The following is a 19,459-nucleotide window of genomic DNA, read 5'->3' as shown; positions in this document are numbered from 1 at the left end:
TAGGTTTCTCATTCTGGGAAAAACACCCTGTGCTTTTGGCGATGGACAAGCCCCAATCCAGAGAGCAGGGGCTGGAGACGTGAGCCAGTGCTCTACTCCTGCAAGACCAGTGGCAGCACTACCCAGTGGTAGGGTTTTTGGATTTGAGCAATTTGGATTTTTTCCCCCTTTTTTGTTAGTGTGGAGGGTTTTTTTTCCACCCCTCTTCACAACTTAGAGGAAGGAGATAAAGAAATTTGGTCAAGACTAGAAACATCAGACTTTTCTTCATAGAGGTCACACAGAGTGAAGGAAAGAAGGGATTGAAACATCAAGATCTGGAGACTCCCAACCAGATCTCCACCCTAAAGGGATCAGAACACAATTTGTGAGCAAAAGACAGAACTTTGTACTCGGGATCTTTTCGTGGCATGGGGCTCCCCCCCCCTAGGATTCCCCAACTTACTGGGCTGTTTGCACACAGATGAGGAAACAGTGGCAAGCTCCTCTCCAGGAGCTAGAGAGATGGAAACAAGCACCTTCAGCAGAGACACAATATAAATACTTTGAGTGTACAGTTTCATTTGTGGAAAGTTTTTTTTTGTTTGTTTTTTGTTTTTTTGTGGGACAGTGATTACTGATTATTTCCAAAACATCACACTTTAATTTGAACACCCAGTCTGTCCCTGAGGAGAAATACTTGCAGCTATGAGATACCCACACATCAGGAGAAACTCTCCATCACCTGGGCCACAAAGGATTTCCTCCCACCCCCCCCCCCCCCCCCCCCCAAAAGAAAGAACTCACTCCCTAGGAGTTGTAGAGAGAAGGAAGGATGGAAAGAGTAGCCCTGACTAACAAATTCTTTTATGGCCTAGGAGAAACAGCCACCCCCCACCCCCCCCCAAACAAAAGGTTGCACATGGCAAGGTCACAAAATTAGTCTTGAGTTCTCAAGAAGGTCACTTCTACTTCCCACTCTCCAACTTCCTTCCTCTACCTTTCCCCTGGCCTCTGCCACACACTCCTTCTTTTCTGAAGTCACAATGGAAGAAACTGCCCATCTTCTCCTCCAAAATCACTCTTGGTCATCTGACCCCCATTCCCACCCAGTTCCTCAGCTCTATCTCTACTGCAATTATCCCTTCCATCTGTCACATCCTCAATGTATGGCTTAACCACTGCTGCTGTTCCTGCTACCTTCAAACATGCTGTGATCACACCCTCCTCAAAACTACTTTCACTGGACTCTGTTTGTCCTGCCAACTATCATCCCATCTCCTTCCTCCCTTTTGCTTCCAAACTACTTGAATGTGCTGTTCACACTGTTCTTGACTTCCTTCATCTCAAGCCATTTTTGATCCATTCCACTCACGTTTTCACTCTCCCATTCCACAGAAAAAGCCCTTGCCAAAGTCTCCAAAGACCTATTTAAGGCTAAAACCAAAGGCCATTACTCAGTCCTTGTCCTCCTTGACCTATCTGTTGATCACCACCTACTCCGTGATACTCTGTTCTCATTTGGATATCAGGATTCTGTCCAATCTTGATTTTCTTCTTTCCTCTCCCTTCACACTTTCTTATTTCCTCTGGTGAGTCCTCCTCTATTGCCATCCCTCTTATCAATTGATGTACCTCGAGGTTCTGTCCTGGCCGCCTTTTCTCTCTCTACTAATTCCCTTGGTGATCTAGCTTCCTGTCATGACTTTCAATACAATCTTTATACTGAGATTCCCAGATTTACCGCTCTACATCAGAAATTTTATCAGGAATCCAGTCCCAGATCTCTGTCTGATATTGCTGCCCGGATGTCCCACTGCCACTTTAAACTCAACATGGCCAGGACAGAACTCCTTATCTTTCCCCTCAAATCCATTTCCCCTCTTTTTCCTTTCTGTTTCTGTGGAATAAATACGGTCAAACTCCAATCCTCTCTACCTGTAACCTTGGAATCAGGAATCATCTTCGATGACTCTTTCCCTTCTCTCCATTTCTACACATATTCAAAACACTGCCAAAATGTGTCCTTTTTCTCTATACAGCTCCAAAATCTTTCTTTCTGAACACACTACCAGAATCATCACCTCCTGCTTAGACTATTGCAACATGCTCCTCATAGGTCTCCCACTGAGTCATCTATCGCCAGCACAATCTGTCCTAAATTTAGTTGTATGAAGTATCTTTTGCCAAAGTCGCTACATCCATATAACCCCTCTTATCAATCACTACATTGGCTCCCTATCCATTCCTGCAATACAGTTCAAGCTCCTACTCACCTACAAGGGCCTTCACTCTACAGCTGTTCACTACCTCTCTTCTCATCTCTCTTCATCCCTCCTTGTGCACGCTGCTCATCAGATAAGTCCCTCTTATCATTGCTCTTCTCCACCGCCAATTCCCAACACCGGGCTGCACCATGTGCTTGGAAAAGACTTCCTGAACTGGTGCGCCATGCTCCCCTCTTGCCTTATTTAAATCTAGTCTAAAAACCCACCTTTTGAGGCTGCTTTTAAATTTTAACTCCTGATTGTCCCACTTACAGCTTCATTTAGTTTTTTACCATTGTCTTAATAAATGAAATTCCCAAAGTCTTTTTTGACCTGTATGTTTGTCTTGATTACATTGTAAACTCTACTGAACAGAGCTTCCATGTTTTTATATAGTGCTTGTAAATGGTTGAATAGCGCTATAGAAGTATTAAATAGTAGTAGTAACCTGGTTACTAAAAGAGAAAAATTGAGCAGGCAATGTTGTTCATATTTCTGAGTTTTTAGACAGAAATTTCTATATAGACAGATTCTTAAGGCCAGGATTGGAGACGGGATGCTGGGCTTGATGGACCCTTGGTCTGACCCAGTATGGCATGTTCTTATGACACCTGTTTTGGCATAGGCTGACTCACCTAAGCTCTTTTTTTTTATTCATAGAGTAATGGAGACGTTTGTTTGAAAAATGCAGTGGTCTAGGCTTATAAAAGTTTTGGGTGGATGAGTTGGTTTTGTATATGGTTGTCCTTGCCCATAATTTATGGAAAATTAAGCTGTTAAAGGTTTAACAGTTTAAAAAAATTTTAATATATTTTTTAAAAATGGGGCTATAATGAAAGTTACAATTTAGAACTATTAATCTCCAAAATTATGTTAAGTTGCTAAAGAATCTGTGGAATCTTCAGCCCAACCACAGTGGCTCATGTTAAGAATTTGAGCTGATAGCAGGAATTCTCTGACCATTCTCAACTGGCCCATCAATTAGCATGGCCAGCCACTCTTAAAAACTTGAGCAAAAGTTTATTTTAAAGACTAAGGACCTGATGTACTAAGGCTTTTCCTCCCATTTGTGTCTGCTTAGGGTGGTGGGGTGAAATCCTAGTATATCCAGCCTTGAGAGAAGAATTGAAGAGGTCCATACTCAACTGCTGAGCAGCTTGGCAAGTTAGATAAACTTATATGCCTAACTTTGCCTAGATATTCAGCAACATGGCTATGCTGCTGAATATATTTCGAGTTCTCCTAAAGTTAGCCGGATAAGTTCAAGATCTACAGGACAACCAACTTACCGCTAGATTTATCATTTTGCTATAAAATTTGAGAAAAATGGCTCCTTCGATTAACAAACGAAAAAAGGGGTCTGGTTAGGATAATTTTCCTGATACTGCACCGCAGAACTATAATCACGATCAGCCACCCCTTCCCAAGAGTGATGTTACAAAAACACAGGACCCTAGTGTTAGTGAAATCCTGCTGACTTTATTGGCACAACTTTAAAACTTGACACTAACCACACTGTAAAGAGCCAAGGGGATACACAGTACTGGTTGATTTTTACATGATCCTATGATGTACTACCAATTTCTTTTCTTCACTATTTTCATGAAATTATCACTCTACCTCCTCTCCATTTAACAAAAAGTAAATTGTACATAGAACGTGCAGTAACTTAAATTTACATTCCAGTCATTGAATTCTTGACAAATTTTGAAACCTTTTGCTGGATTAGCATAAATTATTTAAAAATGTATTATACATGAGCTTTTGAAACTCCTCTTCGGGTATAAATGTCTGTGACATTTGAACAAGGCACCTCTGTGGTCATGATAGCTCATGAATAACATTTTGGGTAATACTTACATTGATACTTACAAGCCCTCAAAGCATGCAGAGGGCTTGTATGTTGACTCCAGGAGCCATACAGCTACTAGATGACAGCATTATATATTCCAATTCCTAAACTGAAAATAAATTGCTTTTTTTTTCTTCCTTTCTCTGGATGGTGTTTCTTTTTGCATTGGTCTTGCTCTATTTTTTCTGATTTGCTGTTGTCTATTTCCTAACTCCTTTCTAAGCTCTCCATCTTACTTTTTTCTCCCTCCTGTCTTAATCACATCCTCCCTTTCTTTGATATCTTTTTCATCTCACTTCTCTTTTGTTTCTCTGTTCTCTACCTCTAAATCTCTCCCTTTCATCACCATTCTCACTCTAACCTCACACATGGATCTCATTCCTCCTTCTCCCTCACTTTTCTGTCTTTCATCTATCACTCTAGTTCTCCCTGGTCTAACACCTCATTTCTCCAAATCTCCCCTCTAGTGCTTTTCTCACGCGCCATCCCCCTATCAAGGGGTGGCTCCCCCCATCATCTCCACTATCTGACTCCCACCATCCTATCAACATTTAATTTCATTCACCACTCACATTCTCCCATCCTCTCCGGTTTGACTCCCTCACTCCCAATTATTCCCTCCTTCTCCTCTCTCTGATTCACTTTCACCCATCTGTCATCACCTTTCTCCCCCCACCTCCAGCAATATCCTCTCGTTCTTTGTTATACATATAGCCCCATCATATCACACACACACACACACACACACACACAACACCCTTCTCCCAGTTACCACTTTCTGTCTCCATTCCCCACTTCACCATCTGGCTGTCACCCTAACTCCCTCATCACCTCTGGTTTTCTTTCTCACAGACTCTGGCCCTCTTCCATGCCCCTTCCCCCCAGGTAATGTACTGCTGCATTTTTCCACGTGTTTATCATACATTCCCATACCCTCCCTGTCTTTAATCACTTCAGACAACCCAAGTTTACATTGCTGTTTTAAGGAAGATGGGGGAATAAACCACATTCACCTTCCCTTCCTGTATTCCCCCCAGCATTCAACCTCCTTATTTTCCCTAATATTCATCCTCTCTATTGGCATTCACCCCTCGTCAACTCACGCTCTTTAGCATTTACCTCCTCTCCCCATCAATCACAGCTCTCTGATTGTTCTCTAGGATGCCTCCTTCCTTCTCTTTCACTCTGCCCTTGGGCCAGGCCCTTCTCCCCTGTTGAAACAAGGGGACAGGGTGGGAGGGGATGAGACTACAGCGTAGAAACGTTCTCAGTACTGCCCCTCACAGGCTCCCTCTCTCTCTCTCTTTCTCTCACACACATGCTCCCTCTCTAGTGCACATACACACACCCTCATACAGGCTCCCTCTCTCACAAGCACACATCCCCTCATACAGGGTCCCTCTTTTGCATACACACCCACACAAGCTCCCTTTCTGTCTCATGCATACACCCTCACACAGGCTACCTATGTCTCTCTCACACATACACCCTCACACAGGTCATCTATATCTTTCTCTCATGCACCCCTTCACACATGCTCTCTCACACATACACAATCCCTTCACATAGGCTAGCACCCTCACATACATACGATCCCTTTTTCATACACACGAGCTCCCAATCTCTCTCACACATACACACTCCTTCACAATCTCCTCATATAGGCTCCCTCTCTCCGGCACACACACCCCCCCGCGCTCTCTTCCCCCCCCCCCCCGCCCTCTCTCCCCTGCCCTCTCTCGCGCGCGCTCTCTCACCTCCCCTGCCCTCGCGCGCGCTCTCTCACCTCCCCTGCCCTCGCGCGCGCTCTCTCACCTCCCCTGCCCTCGCGCGCGCTCTCTCACCTCCCCTGCCCTGCCCTCTCGCGCGCTCTCACCTCACCTCCCCCCTCACACACATTCACTCTTACTGGGGCCATCATGTTAGGCCATGAGCGGAGCGTGTCCCACAGCTCGTGGGGGCCTTCATCTTTGCCACAAAGGATACGCCGGGGCCTTCATCTTTGCCATGAACGGTGCGCGCGTGCCACAGCATGCTGCTGTCTCATATATGCCATTTTCTGTGCAGAATTTAGCAATAGTAAATTTTGTAGCGCATAATTCCCCCAGGACTAAACACTGTGCCTAATCGCAGTCCACAGTTCTAACGCACAGCTTATTACATTATCTCATCCTCAGGGGCCAAAGAGGGTTTTTTGTTTTTTTTTATCTCTTTAACAGTGGAAAAAAAAAAGATCAGATCTCCATTCTGAAATTAGAAAGACCAGTGGAAACTTGCGTAAAGAGAGATGAATTGAAGGAAGGGATAAATAAAGCTGTGTATCAGCATACTTACAGTATGATATGAAAGAGGGAGACCAAAGAGGAATAAAAGGGCGAAAGGAAGATAAAGCAGAATTTTGTGGTATGCTGACAGTTGACAGATTTCGGTAAATTAGGCGGTGTATCCACAGTAACAGAAAAAGTACAATTAAACAAGGAAACGAACAAGAACCATGGCAGGCAAACACAAATCACATAATCAAAAGGTCATGATTGCATCAAAAGCCACAGGAAGTCATGTAAAATCAACACTGAAGATAAATCACATTATGCGTCAGTACTATGGAAAAATAAGTTACTAATATCTCCGGAAGCAATTCTGTCCATTTGCAAATATTAATCTAGCCTTTATTGTGGCTGTGCTTCAAAAACTTGGTAAATTTCCCAATACACCATAAAAACATTTTTTACACTCTGAGCAGTGAGTGTGGCAGATCAGTTCCAGGGATAAAGCTCAGCAGGATGCTAAAAGGTCTTGCTACAGAGACAACTGAGCGCTCATTTACTTCTCATTCTGTCGTCTTCCTTGTGGGCGTCCACTCTGGTGCAGGTCTTACAGTGAATTCCATTTATCACTACCCTCTTTATCACTTGACCAGTTCATCACTGTGGGGGCCTGCATGTAGACTGCTCAGTTTATTTGTGAGCCAGTATCAAATCCTAGTACATCACATCCAATGCACGTCTGTGATCTAATTCGCCAGTCATCTAGTCAAAGTAATTGATCAGATTTGCCTGACATGATCTCCTTCTGACAAAACCATGCTGCCTCATGAATTGTCTCCTGCCGTATTCAACATACTTCACTATCTTTTCCTTTAGTAGTTTTCCCACCACTGAGGTGAGGCTAACTGACCTGTATTTTCCAAACGCCTCCCTATTTCTACTTTTATGAGGTGGAACAGTATCCGCCCTTCTCCATTCCATGGGAAACACTTCCATCCCAAAAGATCAGTGAACCCTTTAAAACTTCTCTGAGCTACCTTTTCTGTCCTTGAATGCATCCCATCCAGCCCCCCCTGGTTGTCAACTCTGTTTTGTAAATTGTGTGGCATCTACATCACCTCCATGCACGGTGCTGCTGCAAGTTCTCCTTCAGTGAACATCTGACAAGTGTGTAGCTTTTCTACTTTTTCCTTATTCTCCGTACAATCCTCATTTTATAATTAAGGCTTCTGATTAGGTTTTAATCGGTAAACAGAGATAAAACACCCCTGATGCAAAAAAAAAAAAAAGCATTTTATTAGATAAACATCAGAAAACCCCCACTTCCCCCTAGTACTCTCTCACCCCTCTTTTGAGGACCCTGGATCCTCCACTTTGTTTTTTGTGCCTTTTCCCCACTGACGACTCAGCTGCTCTGCTGCACAAATGTATGTATTTGATTCAACCAGAAAAGGTATCCAACAATAGTACCTGCACCACAAAAAACACCGCTAAAATCAGAAACCCTATTTATAATCCACCTCTGCATGCCCTTTCACTGACATTCCTAAAAAGTCTCATCACCTTATTTTACCAAAGCCTTAGCTATCTTTTGCTTCTGCTCATAGCTTTGCTGTCCTTACTTCCTTCCCTGTCATCTTTCTGAGATCCCTTATACCTTTTTAAAATGCTAATCTTTTTGCTGTTACTTTTGCAATCACTTCTTTTGAAAACTATAACAAAAAAAAAACTGCTTTTATGTTTACTTTGTCTGTGTACATGTCATCACCTGAGCTACTCAACCTATAGCAGTCACATTTTCAGGATAGGTACATCTACATAAAAGCTAGAAAGCAAAATGTTTTTTCTCAGGGAACTTATGGATCTAGCCCAAAATTGGGATGATAAAAAAGAAATAATCATCAACCTTTGCATCCAATAGAGTTTCTGAACTTGCCCAACATCAGTGGACTTCCTCCTCACACATTAGTTGGTAAAATTGGAATTCCTGTATTTTGAGTTGGAGAATGTCCAATTCACAAAAGCTTTCACAGAATCTCACTTTAGTTCTGAATCGAGCTCGAGGGACAGGCTTGACCCTAGGATGAAGCAGGGGCCATGGCACTTGAACCCTATTGCCAGGGCCATTCCACACCCTGCGCTACCCCCAGGGGAGGTGGGATACTGTACCTTCCAGGGCAGATGTCTTTGTCATGGGCCACTGCAGCTTCTGCCCTGCTGGTGCTCTTAAGAAACGGGAACTAAGGTTTCTTTCACAGGGAGATGTGGTGGCATGGAGCCGGGTTACCATGACAGGACTGGGCGCCCCTCGGATTTATCCCACCAGCTCCCCTAAGGATGACTGTACCCAGAGATGGTGATGGGACTGGACTTAAACCAACCGATAACATGTTTTGCAATTTCTGTTTTTAGAAAGAAAAAAAAAACCCCTATGAATTGCTCTGTGATTCTTTTACTTGTTCCTCCTCTTTACTTTTCTAACAAAGATGTGCAGTCCTTGCTATTCCTCCTTCTAGTTTTGCCGATCTTTTCTGCTAGACAAAGGTTTTCCCACCCTGCAAATGTCTCCCCATTTTAACAAAGTTGATGCTCTTGAAGTTCAGGATCCTAACCTTGGTGTTACCACTCTCTGCCCTTTGTTCTTTAAACTGTGCTGTCTGGCTAGTAAATGTTTATCAGCATGCACAATTGGACTAGATCTTCAGGCTAGCTATTGAGCAGTCATATTTTATTTTATTCAAAATGGTTTACAGGACATTAGAATAGCAGCAGATGAGCAAAGGTCGATAGCAGCTTTACAAATAATTTAAAATAGCAAAAAAATCACATTTCACTTTGCAATCAAAAGATGCACCTTAGGACTAAACTTTTACTTAAGAAACACGAACTCCTGGTATTGTAGGAATGATTCTGCAGAGAACCTTGAGCACTCAGGAAAATGACTGAATTGGTTGAGGTTTGAAACTCGTGAGCACTATTGCTATTGCCAAGACCTCTGACCACCGAGAACCTCGACAGCCATCTTCGTAATAATACCGGTCTGTGCCTATGCACTAATGATTTCCATCAGTCAGCACTGGTGGAAAGTAGCAGACTCAGACACGTTTTGTATAGGTGAATTTGTACGTCTTTGTATTTTACTTTTTCTCTTTTAATGCCCTGATGTAACAACATTTCTAAGAAGGGAAATGGAAAACCTAGAAATAGCATATTGAAAGGATGCTGTAAAATGCCCAACTTTTAACCATATGCTGGTTTTTGGAAAAATGTTCCAGGTTGATTGAATTATTTGAGTTGAACTGCACTTGCGATTTTATTTTTTTGTTACAAGATGTATAGCCTGTAAAGACTGAGTGCGCCTACTGACCAAGTCTACAAGAGTGGTGAAGACTTATTAATTCTGTCCATTCTAGGGAGCCTCCATTTTGCTGATGCTTAAAACCTTCCTCTGGGAGGAAGTATTTTGGCATGCCATTGTGGATTATCTGCACAGTCACCCGTATGGATCCACAAAGAGTGATGATTTATGGGACAGTATGAATAAGGTAAATAACTTTTTTTTTTTTTTTTTTATTCTGTCAAGGTGCCTTTGAAGAGCTACTTTTACATCCATTTTCTTTGGACTTCTACTGAAACCTCCTTAGAGGTATTGGACTAACAGAAGGTGGTTGCTTTCAGGGATGCTGTTGACAATACAGATCTTTCCTAGTCTATTAACAATGCTGCTAAGCACGTTTTGCTAGTGATACACAAACTGCCTCGCACACACTATCCTCATGGGCCACCCAGATATTGCTGCAGTTTGTGGCTCTTCCAAACATAATGGTTCAGGGAAGCAGCTATGAAAGCTATTCAGGGAACAATTTTCAAACCATTTGCATTCGGTCAAAGACCATGGGTACTTTTTGTACCTGTGGACTTTGCCACAAGTTCCAAAGAGTACATGCCTACATAGGAGACAAGGTCTCAAAATGATTTTGGGGGGTGGGGTGCTAACCTCAACATAGATTACCCCTCACTGATCTCAGTGAAGGAGTTTGCTCAATATCGGAGGTGATCGCGTTCTCACAGGGCCGATACCCATACACACCTACCTTTCACTTTGAAACTGGCTGGGAGTACACCTGTTTCTTGAGAGGAACATTTTACTTCTGCAACCTAAACATGTCCCCCGGAAATGACGCCTCCTTAATGTGACTACAAGTTTGCCTTTTGAATGCCCTCCTTCGGTGTAGCTAAGGTTTCAGGTTGCCAGCTTACTTGGGTAAATATGTAGCTGCTTGAGCCTTTACTTGTTCCCAGTTTTATAGGCTCTAGGAGACTAGGAACAGGCTACTCTGTTATGCAGGCCCAGTTTTATGGAATTCATTAACAAATGAGCTGCGAAGGGAAGCAGATTTGAGATTTAGGAAAAAAAAATTAAAGGCAAGGATTTTCCAGCAAGTTTACGAGTAAAAATCTGAGTAAAAGCATGTTTACTTTTTGTGATTGTATGTAAATTGCTTATGTATGTTTGGTATTTTTTAGTTTATGCAAAGTTTTTATATTTCTAATAGATTCTGTATGTTAAGCTGTTATCTGCATTGAACAGTTTTTTTCTGGAAAGTGCAGAATATAACAATTTTAAATTGCTATTTACTCCCAAATTATTTTGGGTAGGACAATTTTGAAAGCCATTTAACACTTTTTTTTAAACTGATATTGCGCACGTATTGGAGCTTTCCATATGCTCCCTTGAGCTGCTGCACAGTACACGGCCCTTATAGTTCACTTTGATTAGAAAATTAATGTGGTTGCACATTACCCACTCGCCAATGCGCATCTGCTTGCTGATGTCTAACATCCCTGCCTGATATGAGGATTACTGCCTTCCTTTCTTATACACTTTGAATAAATACTTTTTGAAGAAAGTAACTGCACACTGAAAGTGGTTTTGTCATCAAGAAATGTTATAGATTTTTCAGGATATTTTTTTTTCTTGTATATCTTTTTAATATTGGGATGTCACTGGTACACTTAAAACATTTTTAGAAACAAATACTTGTATATTTTATTTCCTTTTAGAATATTCCTCTTTATTTTTATATTAGGCACTTATTTCCTGCACATTTACTTTTTGGTATACATTTTTTTTTAAAGACATATAAATGCAATCTACAAGGAAAGGTTTAGCTTCCATTTTTCTGCCACAAGAGGGAGAAGCAACCTCAAGAATTTTGGATTTCTTCAGTAAACAGAAGTCCTGAATGTCTCTAAAAGCTGTAACAGTCTTGTACCCCTATCACAAAGCCAAAACAGTTCCTTTTTTTCCCCCCCTTAATTTTATATTGTGAAACCATGCAAAACTGCAGCTTTTCAGAGCACACAACCTGTGTTTCTAGTTTGATTTCAGCAATAGGCTCTCTAGCAGCAACCTGACCAGTCAGTGTTTTTCTTGTGTTCTTATTTTACAGTGTGAGACACTTGGGTGTGGGAGGTGTTTTGAGAATTGTACATTTTAATATGTTCCTAGGAAAGTACAGGGCCTAGAGTCTAGTTTGGGCAATGTATTGACATGAGCCATTGAATTAATGCTGCATGTAAACAGTTGCACAGCATTTTGGCTGTTGGACTGCTCCATGTTAATAGGTGAATTTTCCAGATAAGTGATATGCAGCTTTGTACTGAGCCATGTTTGCAACAAGCTAGGTCTGAGTGGACTGCACTGAAATACACTATTTTCATTTTAACTTTCAAATTTAGGGTTTGGTTCCACTTAATTGTGAGTTGTGGTCTAAAAACTGTATTGTCAGCCGTTGAATGGTCACAAACCATATATTGCTGCCATAGATATGTATACAATAAAATCAAAATCTGCTGTAAATGTAACTGAAAATAAACTGGTTATGGAAACCCTCTTATTTGTGTCCAATTTCCAGATCACAGGTGAAGCATTGAATGTCACACAATTGATGAGAACCTGGACGTTGCAGAAAGGGTTTCCTCTGGTAACTGTTAAGAGGGTAGGAAAGAGCATTTCACTGCACCAGGAGTATTTCCTACGAAGTGTCAATATGAAGGATCAGAATGCAAGCCTCAGGTATTCTTCTTCCTCTCTGGTGCACCTGATAGCCATTGGTGAATACTTTGCGATCTGTTTTTGTGTATGTATGTATATGCACATAAGGAATCGAATATATTCAGTGCATAAATTCCAGTAATTTGAAAGCCTTACAGTGTTTGTGAATTCCTTATAATGGTCTTATTTTAGCTCAATGTGTACTCTAAACTTGATTAGATCCTAAGCTATATCATAGAGAGAAGTATAACCCCACTGAATAAATAAATAACCAAAAAAAAAAGGATATATTTTGAGGTATTCAATCAAAAGAATCAACAGTAAGTATCTTTGTGTGACAGTGTTCAAACCCTACAGTAACAGGTGGCACCTTCTTGAGCTGCAGTAACTTCAACTAAATGTTTTGAAGGGGATGCTAGTAAACCGTGAATACAGACTATCCATAAGAGAAAAATCTGTAATTTGTATTATAAAATATCTTAGGTACAGTGCAACTTACCAAGCAATGTAGAGTAAATGCTCAACTCTGAGTTTCTGAGCCATTAGTTAATTAAATACTTCACCCCCCCCCCCCAACCTAAACCCCAGGAGGTTGGTTAGTTTGTTTGCATAGCAATTCCCAATTTCTTAACATATGGACAGGTGGATCCAGAACCAGTAGGTTATATACTTCTACGAGCAGATGGAGATGGAGCAAAGTTGACATCACGGTATTTATACCCCTGCACTGACATCATCCTGCCAGTATTCTCTGTCTCCAGCAGATGGTAGATGTGTATCTCCCTACTGGGGATTGCTTACAAATTTTAAAGGAGAAAAGAAGAAGGAAAATTAATTTGCCCCGCTCTCCTGTGGTGATACCTGCTGCAGGTCTCCCCGATAGGGACCCAGATGGCACAGTTGATGCTGATCCCTTACTCCCTGGAGGATGGAGAGATACCTCCAGGATTGGAGCCGTATATAACTGTTCTATTTCTTTCATAGAGATGAGTTACTGACTCTGATTTCCCAGACATTGAAAATGGGTACCGGGGGCTGAATCCATGTCTGAACCAAAGAAAGATCTCATTTTGATTTCTTTGCTTAAAGCCTCATGTTTCTTCCCTATTATGAGGGCCATTAAAGAATTGATTGATCTTGAATGGGGCACCCCAGAAACTAATTTTAAAGGGGGACCAGCCTTGGAAGGACTATACCCCCCCCCCCCCGGATCCAGTTGCAAGAGAGCAATTGTGTTTTTCGAAAGTGGGTGCGCTTGTGTGTGCCGTTACCGAAAGGATGACTATCCCCGTAGAAGGGAGAGCAGCCTTGAAGGATTCACAGGATAGGCGAGTTGAGGCTATCCTTAAGCAGGTCTTTGAAGTGATGGCAGTGAATTTGCAGATCGCCCCTTATGGTTCCATGGTCGCTTGCTCGCTCTTGTTTACTTCTCTCTCAGGAGGTCGATGAATCTAGTGTGAATTCCAGGACTGTGATGGAACCAGCAGCCACCTTTTTGGCAGATGTGATCTGTGATTTAGTTCACACTTCAGCCAGAAGAGTGGCTTCAGTAATAGCAGCCAAGCATCAGTTATGGCTTAGAAGTTGGTTGGCTGATGCAATTTCAAAGTCTAACCTTACGATATTGCCCCTTGAAGGTTGACTCTTGTTTGGGAGCAGGCTGAAAAAAAATAGCCAATAAGTGGGGTGAGTCCCAGGTTCCTTGGTTACCAGATAAGAAACTGAAGCCACGCTTCTCCACCACGAGAGGTCGTACTAGGGGTTTCAAACGTTTTTGACCCTCTAGAGGAGCGACCTTTCAGAGGGCTCGACCTTTGGGTAGGTCTCCTTTTTTTTTTGTCCCAGGCAGCCCAAATGAGGCACAGGCTCTGGTAGTGAGCCCCCTCAAGCCTCCCGATGAAGGTGTGCTGACCCACTCCTGTATGAAGTTCTCTAAGGAAGATCTGGGATTAGGACTACAGAAAATAGGTACAAATAAGATTGGAAGTGGAATAAACCTCACATTTTCAAGAAAGTGTGTTTTGTGAGGAGCTAGCTAAACTAAAAGTAGAAAACGTGATAAAGCTGTACTGGATACATCCAAGGTTTTTAAGGGAAGTTAGAGAAGTTCTGCTGGCTAACCTTTTTAATACTGCTTTAGAGTTGGGGGTAACTCTGGAGGACTGGAGACAGGCAGATATAGTGCCTCTTCACAAAAGTGGAAGTAAGGAGAAAACTGGACATTAGCAATCAGTTATTCGGATCTCTATGGTGAGCAAATTAATGGAATCGTTGTTAAAATAGAGGATTGTACTGATTCTGGAATCCAGTGGATTACAAGATCTGAGGCATTGTCTTTACCAGAGGTACCTCTTGTCAGATGAATCGGATGAATTTCTTTGACTAGGTGATCAGGGAAGAATGGTAGATGTAGTGTACTTGTATTTCAATAAGGCTTTTGGAATGGTTCAACAGGGGTGAATTATACAGTTTCATGCAAAAGTATTCGGACACCCCCCCCCCCCCTTCCTAAAAAGTCAGCAAATGATACACTTGTTCCAGACAGTATGTTTGTTGCAAGCCAGTATGCTCTTAAAATACATTTTCAAAGTCACAATTCATTATTTCTCTGCAATTTGTTATAAAGTAAAATTAAAAACTGGAAAATGCTGCTTGCATAAGAATTCAACCCTGTGCTCTGGAAGCTCCATGTTTACACAAGTGAAAGATACTGCCCTAACAATTGACTTACAATTGGCCTCTATCTGTGAATCATTAAAATTCAGCTTTTCTGGGCAGAAGATCACCTAATTAAAGTACCATTGGTCAGACTGGGAATCTGAAGGAAAGCTGGAAAATGAAGACCAAAGAGCATTCTAAGGAAACTAAAGATAAGGTTATAGACATTCACAAGATAGGAAAAGGCTACCAAACAATGACCAAGTGCTTGGATATCCCAGTGAGCACTGTTAGATCAATTGTGAGGAAATGAAAGCTGCATCATACCACTCAGGCACTGCGGAGACTTGTGAGGGAAGCCACAGAGAGGATGACAATCACTTTGAAGGAGCTACAGAGTTCAATGGCTGAGACTGGAATTGGAAGTGCACCAGTCAACCATTTCAAGAGCTCTGCATGCAACTGGCCTACATGGGAGGGTGGCTAAAAAAAAGTCATTACTGAAGGAAAAACCACATCAAAGCACATCTAGAGTTTGCCAGAAAGCATCAGAGTAACCCAGCTAAAATGTGGGATAAGATTTTATGGTCCGATGAGACAAAAATGGAGCTTTTGGCCAAAATTCAAAAAGGCTATGTGTGGCACAAACCTAACATTGACCATTCCTCAGCAAACACCATCCCAACAGTAAAGCAAGGGGCTGGCAGCATCATGTTACGGGAATGCTTTTCCTTGGAGAGGACTGGGAATTTGTTAAAATTGAAGCACAGATGGATTGTAAAACATACAAGGAGATACTGCAAGACAATCTGTTTTAGTCTGCTAAAAAACAAACTTTGGAGAAAGTTCACCTTTCAGCAGGATAATGATCCCTAGCACAGGGCCAGAACAACATAGTGGTTGAACAACAAAAATGTGCATGATCTACTATGGCCAACTCAAAGTTGAGATCTCACTCCAATTGAGAATGTGGCACTCTTTGAAAATTGCAGTCTAAAAGCATCATCAACCAACCTGACCAACCTAGAGCAAATCTGCCAGGAAGAATCAGCAAAAATCACTCCGAAATAGTGTGCAAAGCTGGTAGAAACTTCCCCCAATAGACGTAAAGCTGTTACTGCAGCAAAAGGTGGTTCTACCAAGTGCTAGTCTGAAGGGGTTGAATACTTTTGCAAGCAGCATTTTTCAGATTTTAATTTTATTTTACAAAAAATGCAGAGAAATGATAATTGTGGCTTTGAAATTTACTTTAAGAGCATACTGGTTTGCAATAAACATATACTGTCTGGAATAATGTGTCATTTGTAATCACACAAATCTGCTGACTTTTTTAAGGGATTGAATATTTTTGCAAGCCACTATAAATAAACTGAGTGCCCTTGGTATAGGTCTTAAACAACTAAGCTAAAACTGGTTGTGAAAGGTGGCAAAGGGTAGAGGTAAATGGAGCTCACTTCAAGGAACACGGGGTATTACTAGTGGTGTGCTGCAGGGATCAGTCCTTGGACCAGTTCTTTTCAACATTTTTGTAAGCGATTAATTCTGGAAGGCGTATTGGAACAGGTTTGTCTTTTTGCAGATAATTACAAAATCTGCAACAAGGTAGACAGCCAGGAAAGTGTGGAAAACAGGAGGGATCTAGCAAGGCCCCAGGAATGGTCCAGAGTCTGGCAGTTAAGATTTAATGCTACAAAAATGCAGAGTCTTGCATTTGGGCTGCAAAAACCCAAGGGAATGATATAGTTTGTGGGGGTGGCCAGATAGGTAAAGCAACTGCAAAAGCCAGAAGGGTGCTTGGGTGCATAGGGAGAGAAGCGTTCAGCAGAAGAGGAGGTGATCTTGTCCCTGGTGAGACCTTATTTGGAATACTGTGTACAGTTCTAGAGACTGCACCTTAAACAGGATGGAATCAGTCCAAATAATGGCTACTAAAACAGGTGTTTTCTTTGTAAAACACATGAGAATATAGATCTGAGCATGTATCCCCTAGAGGAAACGTGACATGGGGAGATAATGAGTATTTAACATGTATGTTGTAGGTATCAGTGCACAAGAGATGGGTCTTTCAATAGAAAGAAAATTCTGGCACAACGATGAGGGTGAAAGGGGGTAAACTGAGGAGTAATCGAAGGAAGTATTTCTTTTCAGAAAGGGTAGTGGAGATCAGTGCAGTATGTGAATTTAAGAAAATGTGGGACAAGCACAGGGGGATCTCTGAAGGAGTAATGGGGATTATAGAGCCAAGCAATTGTATAGATGGGGCAGTGTAGTCTTTCTGTCCTCACGTGTGGAGAGACAGTGAGATGGTGGACTGATTTGGGGGATAGGTGAAGTGATGTCCATGAATAATCCTTCCTCTGTGACTGTCTCCTCCATACTTTATTTTTTTTATATATATTTCAACTTTAGGTTCTTCAAAGCGGATTACAAACAGGTGGTGTAGGTTATCTCTCTACCTCTTCTGTCTAAGATTACTTCTCCATTTTCCTCGTCTGAAATCCTCTTCCCCCCCCCCCCCCCTCCCCACCCTTCAGGTCCCTTCCCCTTCTTTCTCCCTAGCACCAATCACTAAAGTCCCTATTCTTATAATAAAGAACTGGGCACAAATGTCAGAAAATGTTTCTTTTTAATAATATAAATATTTGTATTTATTAATATGCAAATATAAGCAAAATTGCTGCAGAATTGAGAACTGTGCCACAGAACCTGCTGACTTCTACTGCAGAACCTTGAAAACTTTCCCACAGAAACTGGAGGCAGTATGCATTTGTAGGTGGCCACGTTAAGTGATTGCCCTCAGTTGAGTCTCCATAGTATTTTTTTTTTGTTTTTATGATACCCCTAGGAGTGCTTTCTGCAGTCCAAGGTGCTTAGTTCACGGCTTTCCCTTTTAAATATCAAGAGGGCAGGGCTGCCTTTGGTGGACCCCGCTCTCTGGACAAGGCCGAAATAGGCTAAAGAAACTAGGGGTCTGCTCATTATTTCTTGCACACACGAATTCTGTATTAGTCTTATTGTTCCTACTTTATACGTTGTGCCTCAAGAAACATGGAATTGTTTATCCTCTTTATTGCATCAGAAAAGACCAATTTAAATTTAAACAAGGGTATCATGGAATTGTACTTGAGTGAGGAGGTGGTTTCACAAACTCTGGGCACTGTAAAGCAATCTGAATCCTACAGTGTCGGAACCAAGTATAAAGAGGTTGTTGATAAGCAAGATTTTACTTGTAATCTCTTTCCAGAATTCCTTAATTGGTTGTGCTCTAGGAACCCGGGTTCTCGTGCATGAGCCGTAAGAATACATTGAATGGGGAGCCATTACGTGTTACATTAATACCATGTATGAATTCTTTTTTTTTTGTCTTTTTTTTAAATGAATATACCAGTTTTGCTGCTTTGCTCTGTCTGCGCTGCATCTCTGATGTGACTTCTCAGATGGGTTATTGCAGATTTGTTCCAACCCTAAAAACGGCTTATAGTTCTTAACGCACAATGTTTCCACATTGTACTCTCTTAATTGAGTTTTCAGGAATATTGGCTTTTGATCTGATTCTTGTTTCTTTTACTGTACGAGCAGCAGCCTGGCGCCTCTTCGTTTTTTGGGGTTTTTTTGTTGTTTTTTTTAAACCAGACTTCCTCTTTCTTCAGCAGTTACTTCTCTCATTTCTTATACTTAGGAATATTTTGTCTATGACTCTGATGCAGCTAATGCCTTTTTCTATTCATTTTAATGTGAGCACTGTAGTCTGGACAGAAAAGAGCCCTAGCAAAAGCTCTGATCATACATTGGAAAGCAGCACTAACGTAACAGATTGAGCCAATAAAAAAAAAAAAAAAAGGCTGCTAAGGATAATTTGATATCTGGTTTAGCCCATCATCTTTTAGCTTTGATATTCCAGTCTAGCTAAATCAAACATCAATCTCCTGTTTCAGTTCAGAGAAGTATAAATGAAAATAGACGTCTGGTTGTGCTTTACCCAATAGTTAAGTATTGTGTTGAGAGAATTACAAAAAACCATTTCTGATATATGCTTTTATGTGTAAAGGTGTAAGTAATAAATGGAATTTTGTCTTTTTGTAGCCCTATATGGAGTATTCCACTTGTATACCAAAATAGCAGCTGTCAGAAGGCTACCTTATGTTCTAATGTGTTTGTTCTGAACAAAACTTCAGGTGAGTTTACATCCCTCCATGTTTTGTTTGTATCAAGTTGTTATATTTCCTCACTTATTTTTCTTATATTCCATGTATTCAAGAAAAAAAAAGATACCGATAAAACCAATCACAATGTAACATGACACATCTTTATAACATACAGGCACATTCTTTTTCATAAAAATCAATCTCTATTATACACCTACCTAAATAATTCAGCC

General features: G+C 41.4%; 1 protein-coding gene across 1 annotated transcript in view; it reads left to right on the top strand.

Moving 5' to 3' along the window:
* The window catches only part of LNPEP (leucyl and cystinyl aminopeptidase), a 215,028-nt gene that overhangs the window by 123,895 nt on the left and 71,674 nt on the right, over nt 1-19,459 (top strand). The window contains exons 11-13 of the mRNA XM_029572844.1: nt 9,779-9,910; nt 12,284-12,444; nt 19,165-19,256. Of these exons, the coding sequence (XP_029428704.1) occupies nt 9,779-9,910; nt 12,284-12,444; nt 19,165-19,256 (385 nt within the window). The remainder of the gene's footprint in view (nt 1-9,778; nt 9,911-12,283; nt 12,445-19,164; nt 19,257-19,459) is intronic.

The sequence above is a fragment of the Rhinatrema bivittatum genome, chromosome 1 (genome assembly GCF_901001135.1).
Source record: "Rhinatrema bivittatum chromosome 1, aRhiBiv1.1, whole genome shotgun sequence".
NCBI classification, from domain to species: domain Eukaryota; kingdom Metazoa; phylum Chordata; class Amphibia; order Gymnophiona; family Rhinatrematidae; genus Rhinatrema; species Rhinatrema bivittatum.
The sequence above is the reverse complement of the archived record's forward strand: the minus strand, read 5'-3'. Positions and strand labels throughout refer to the sequence as shown.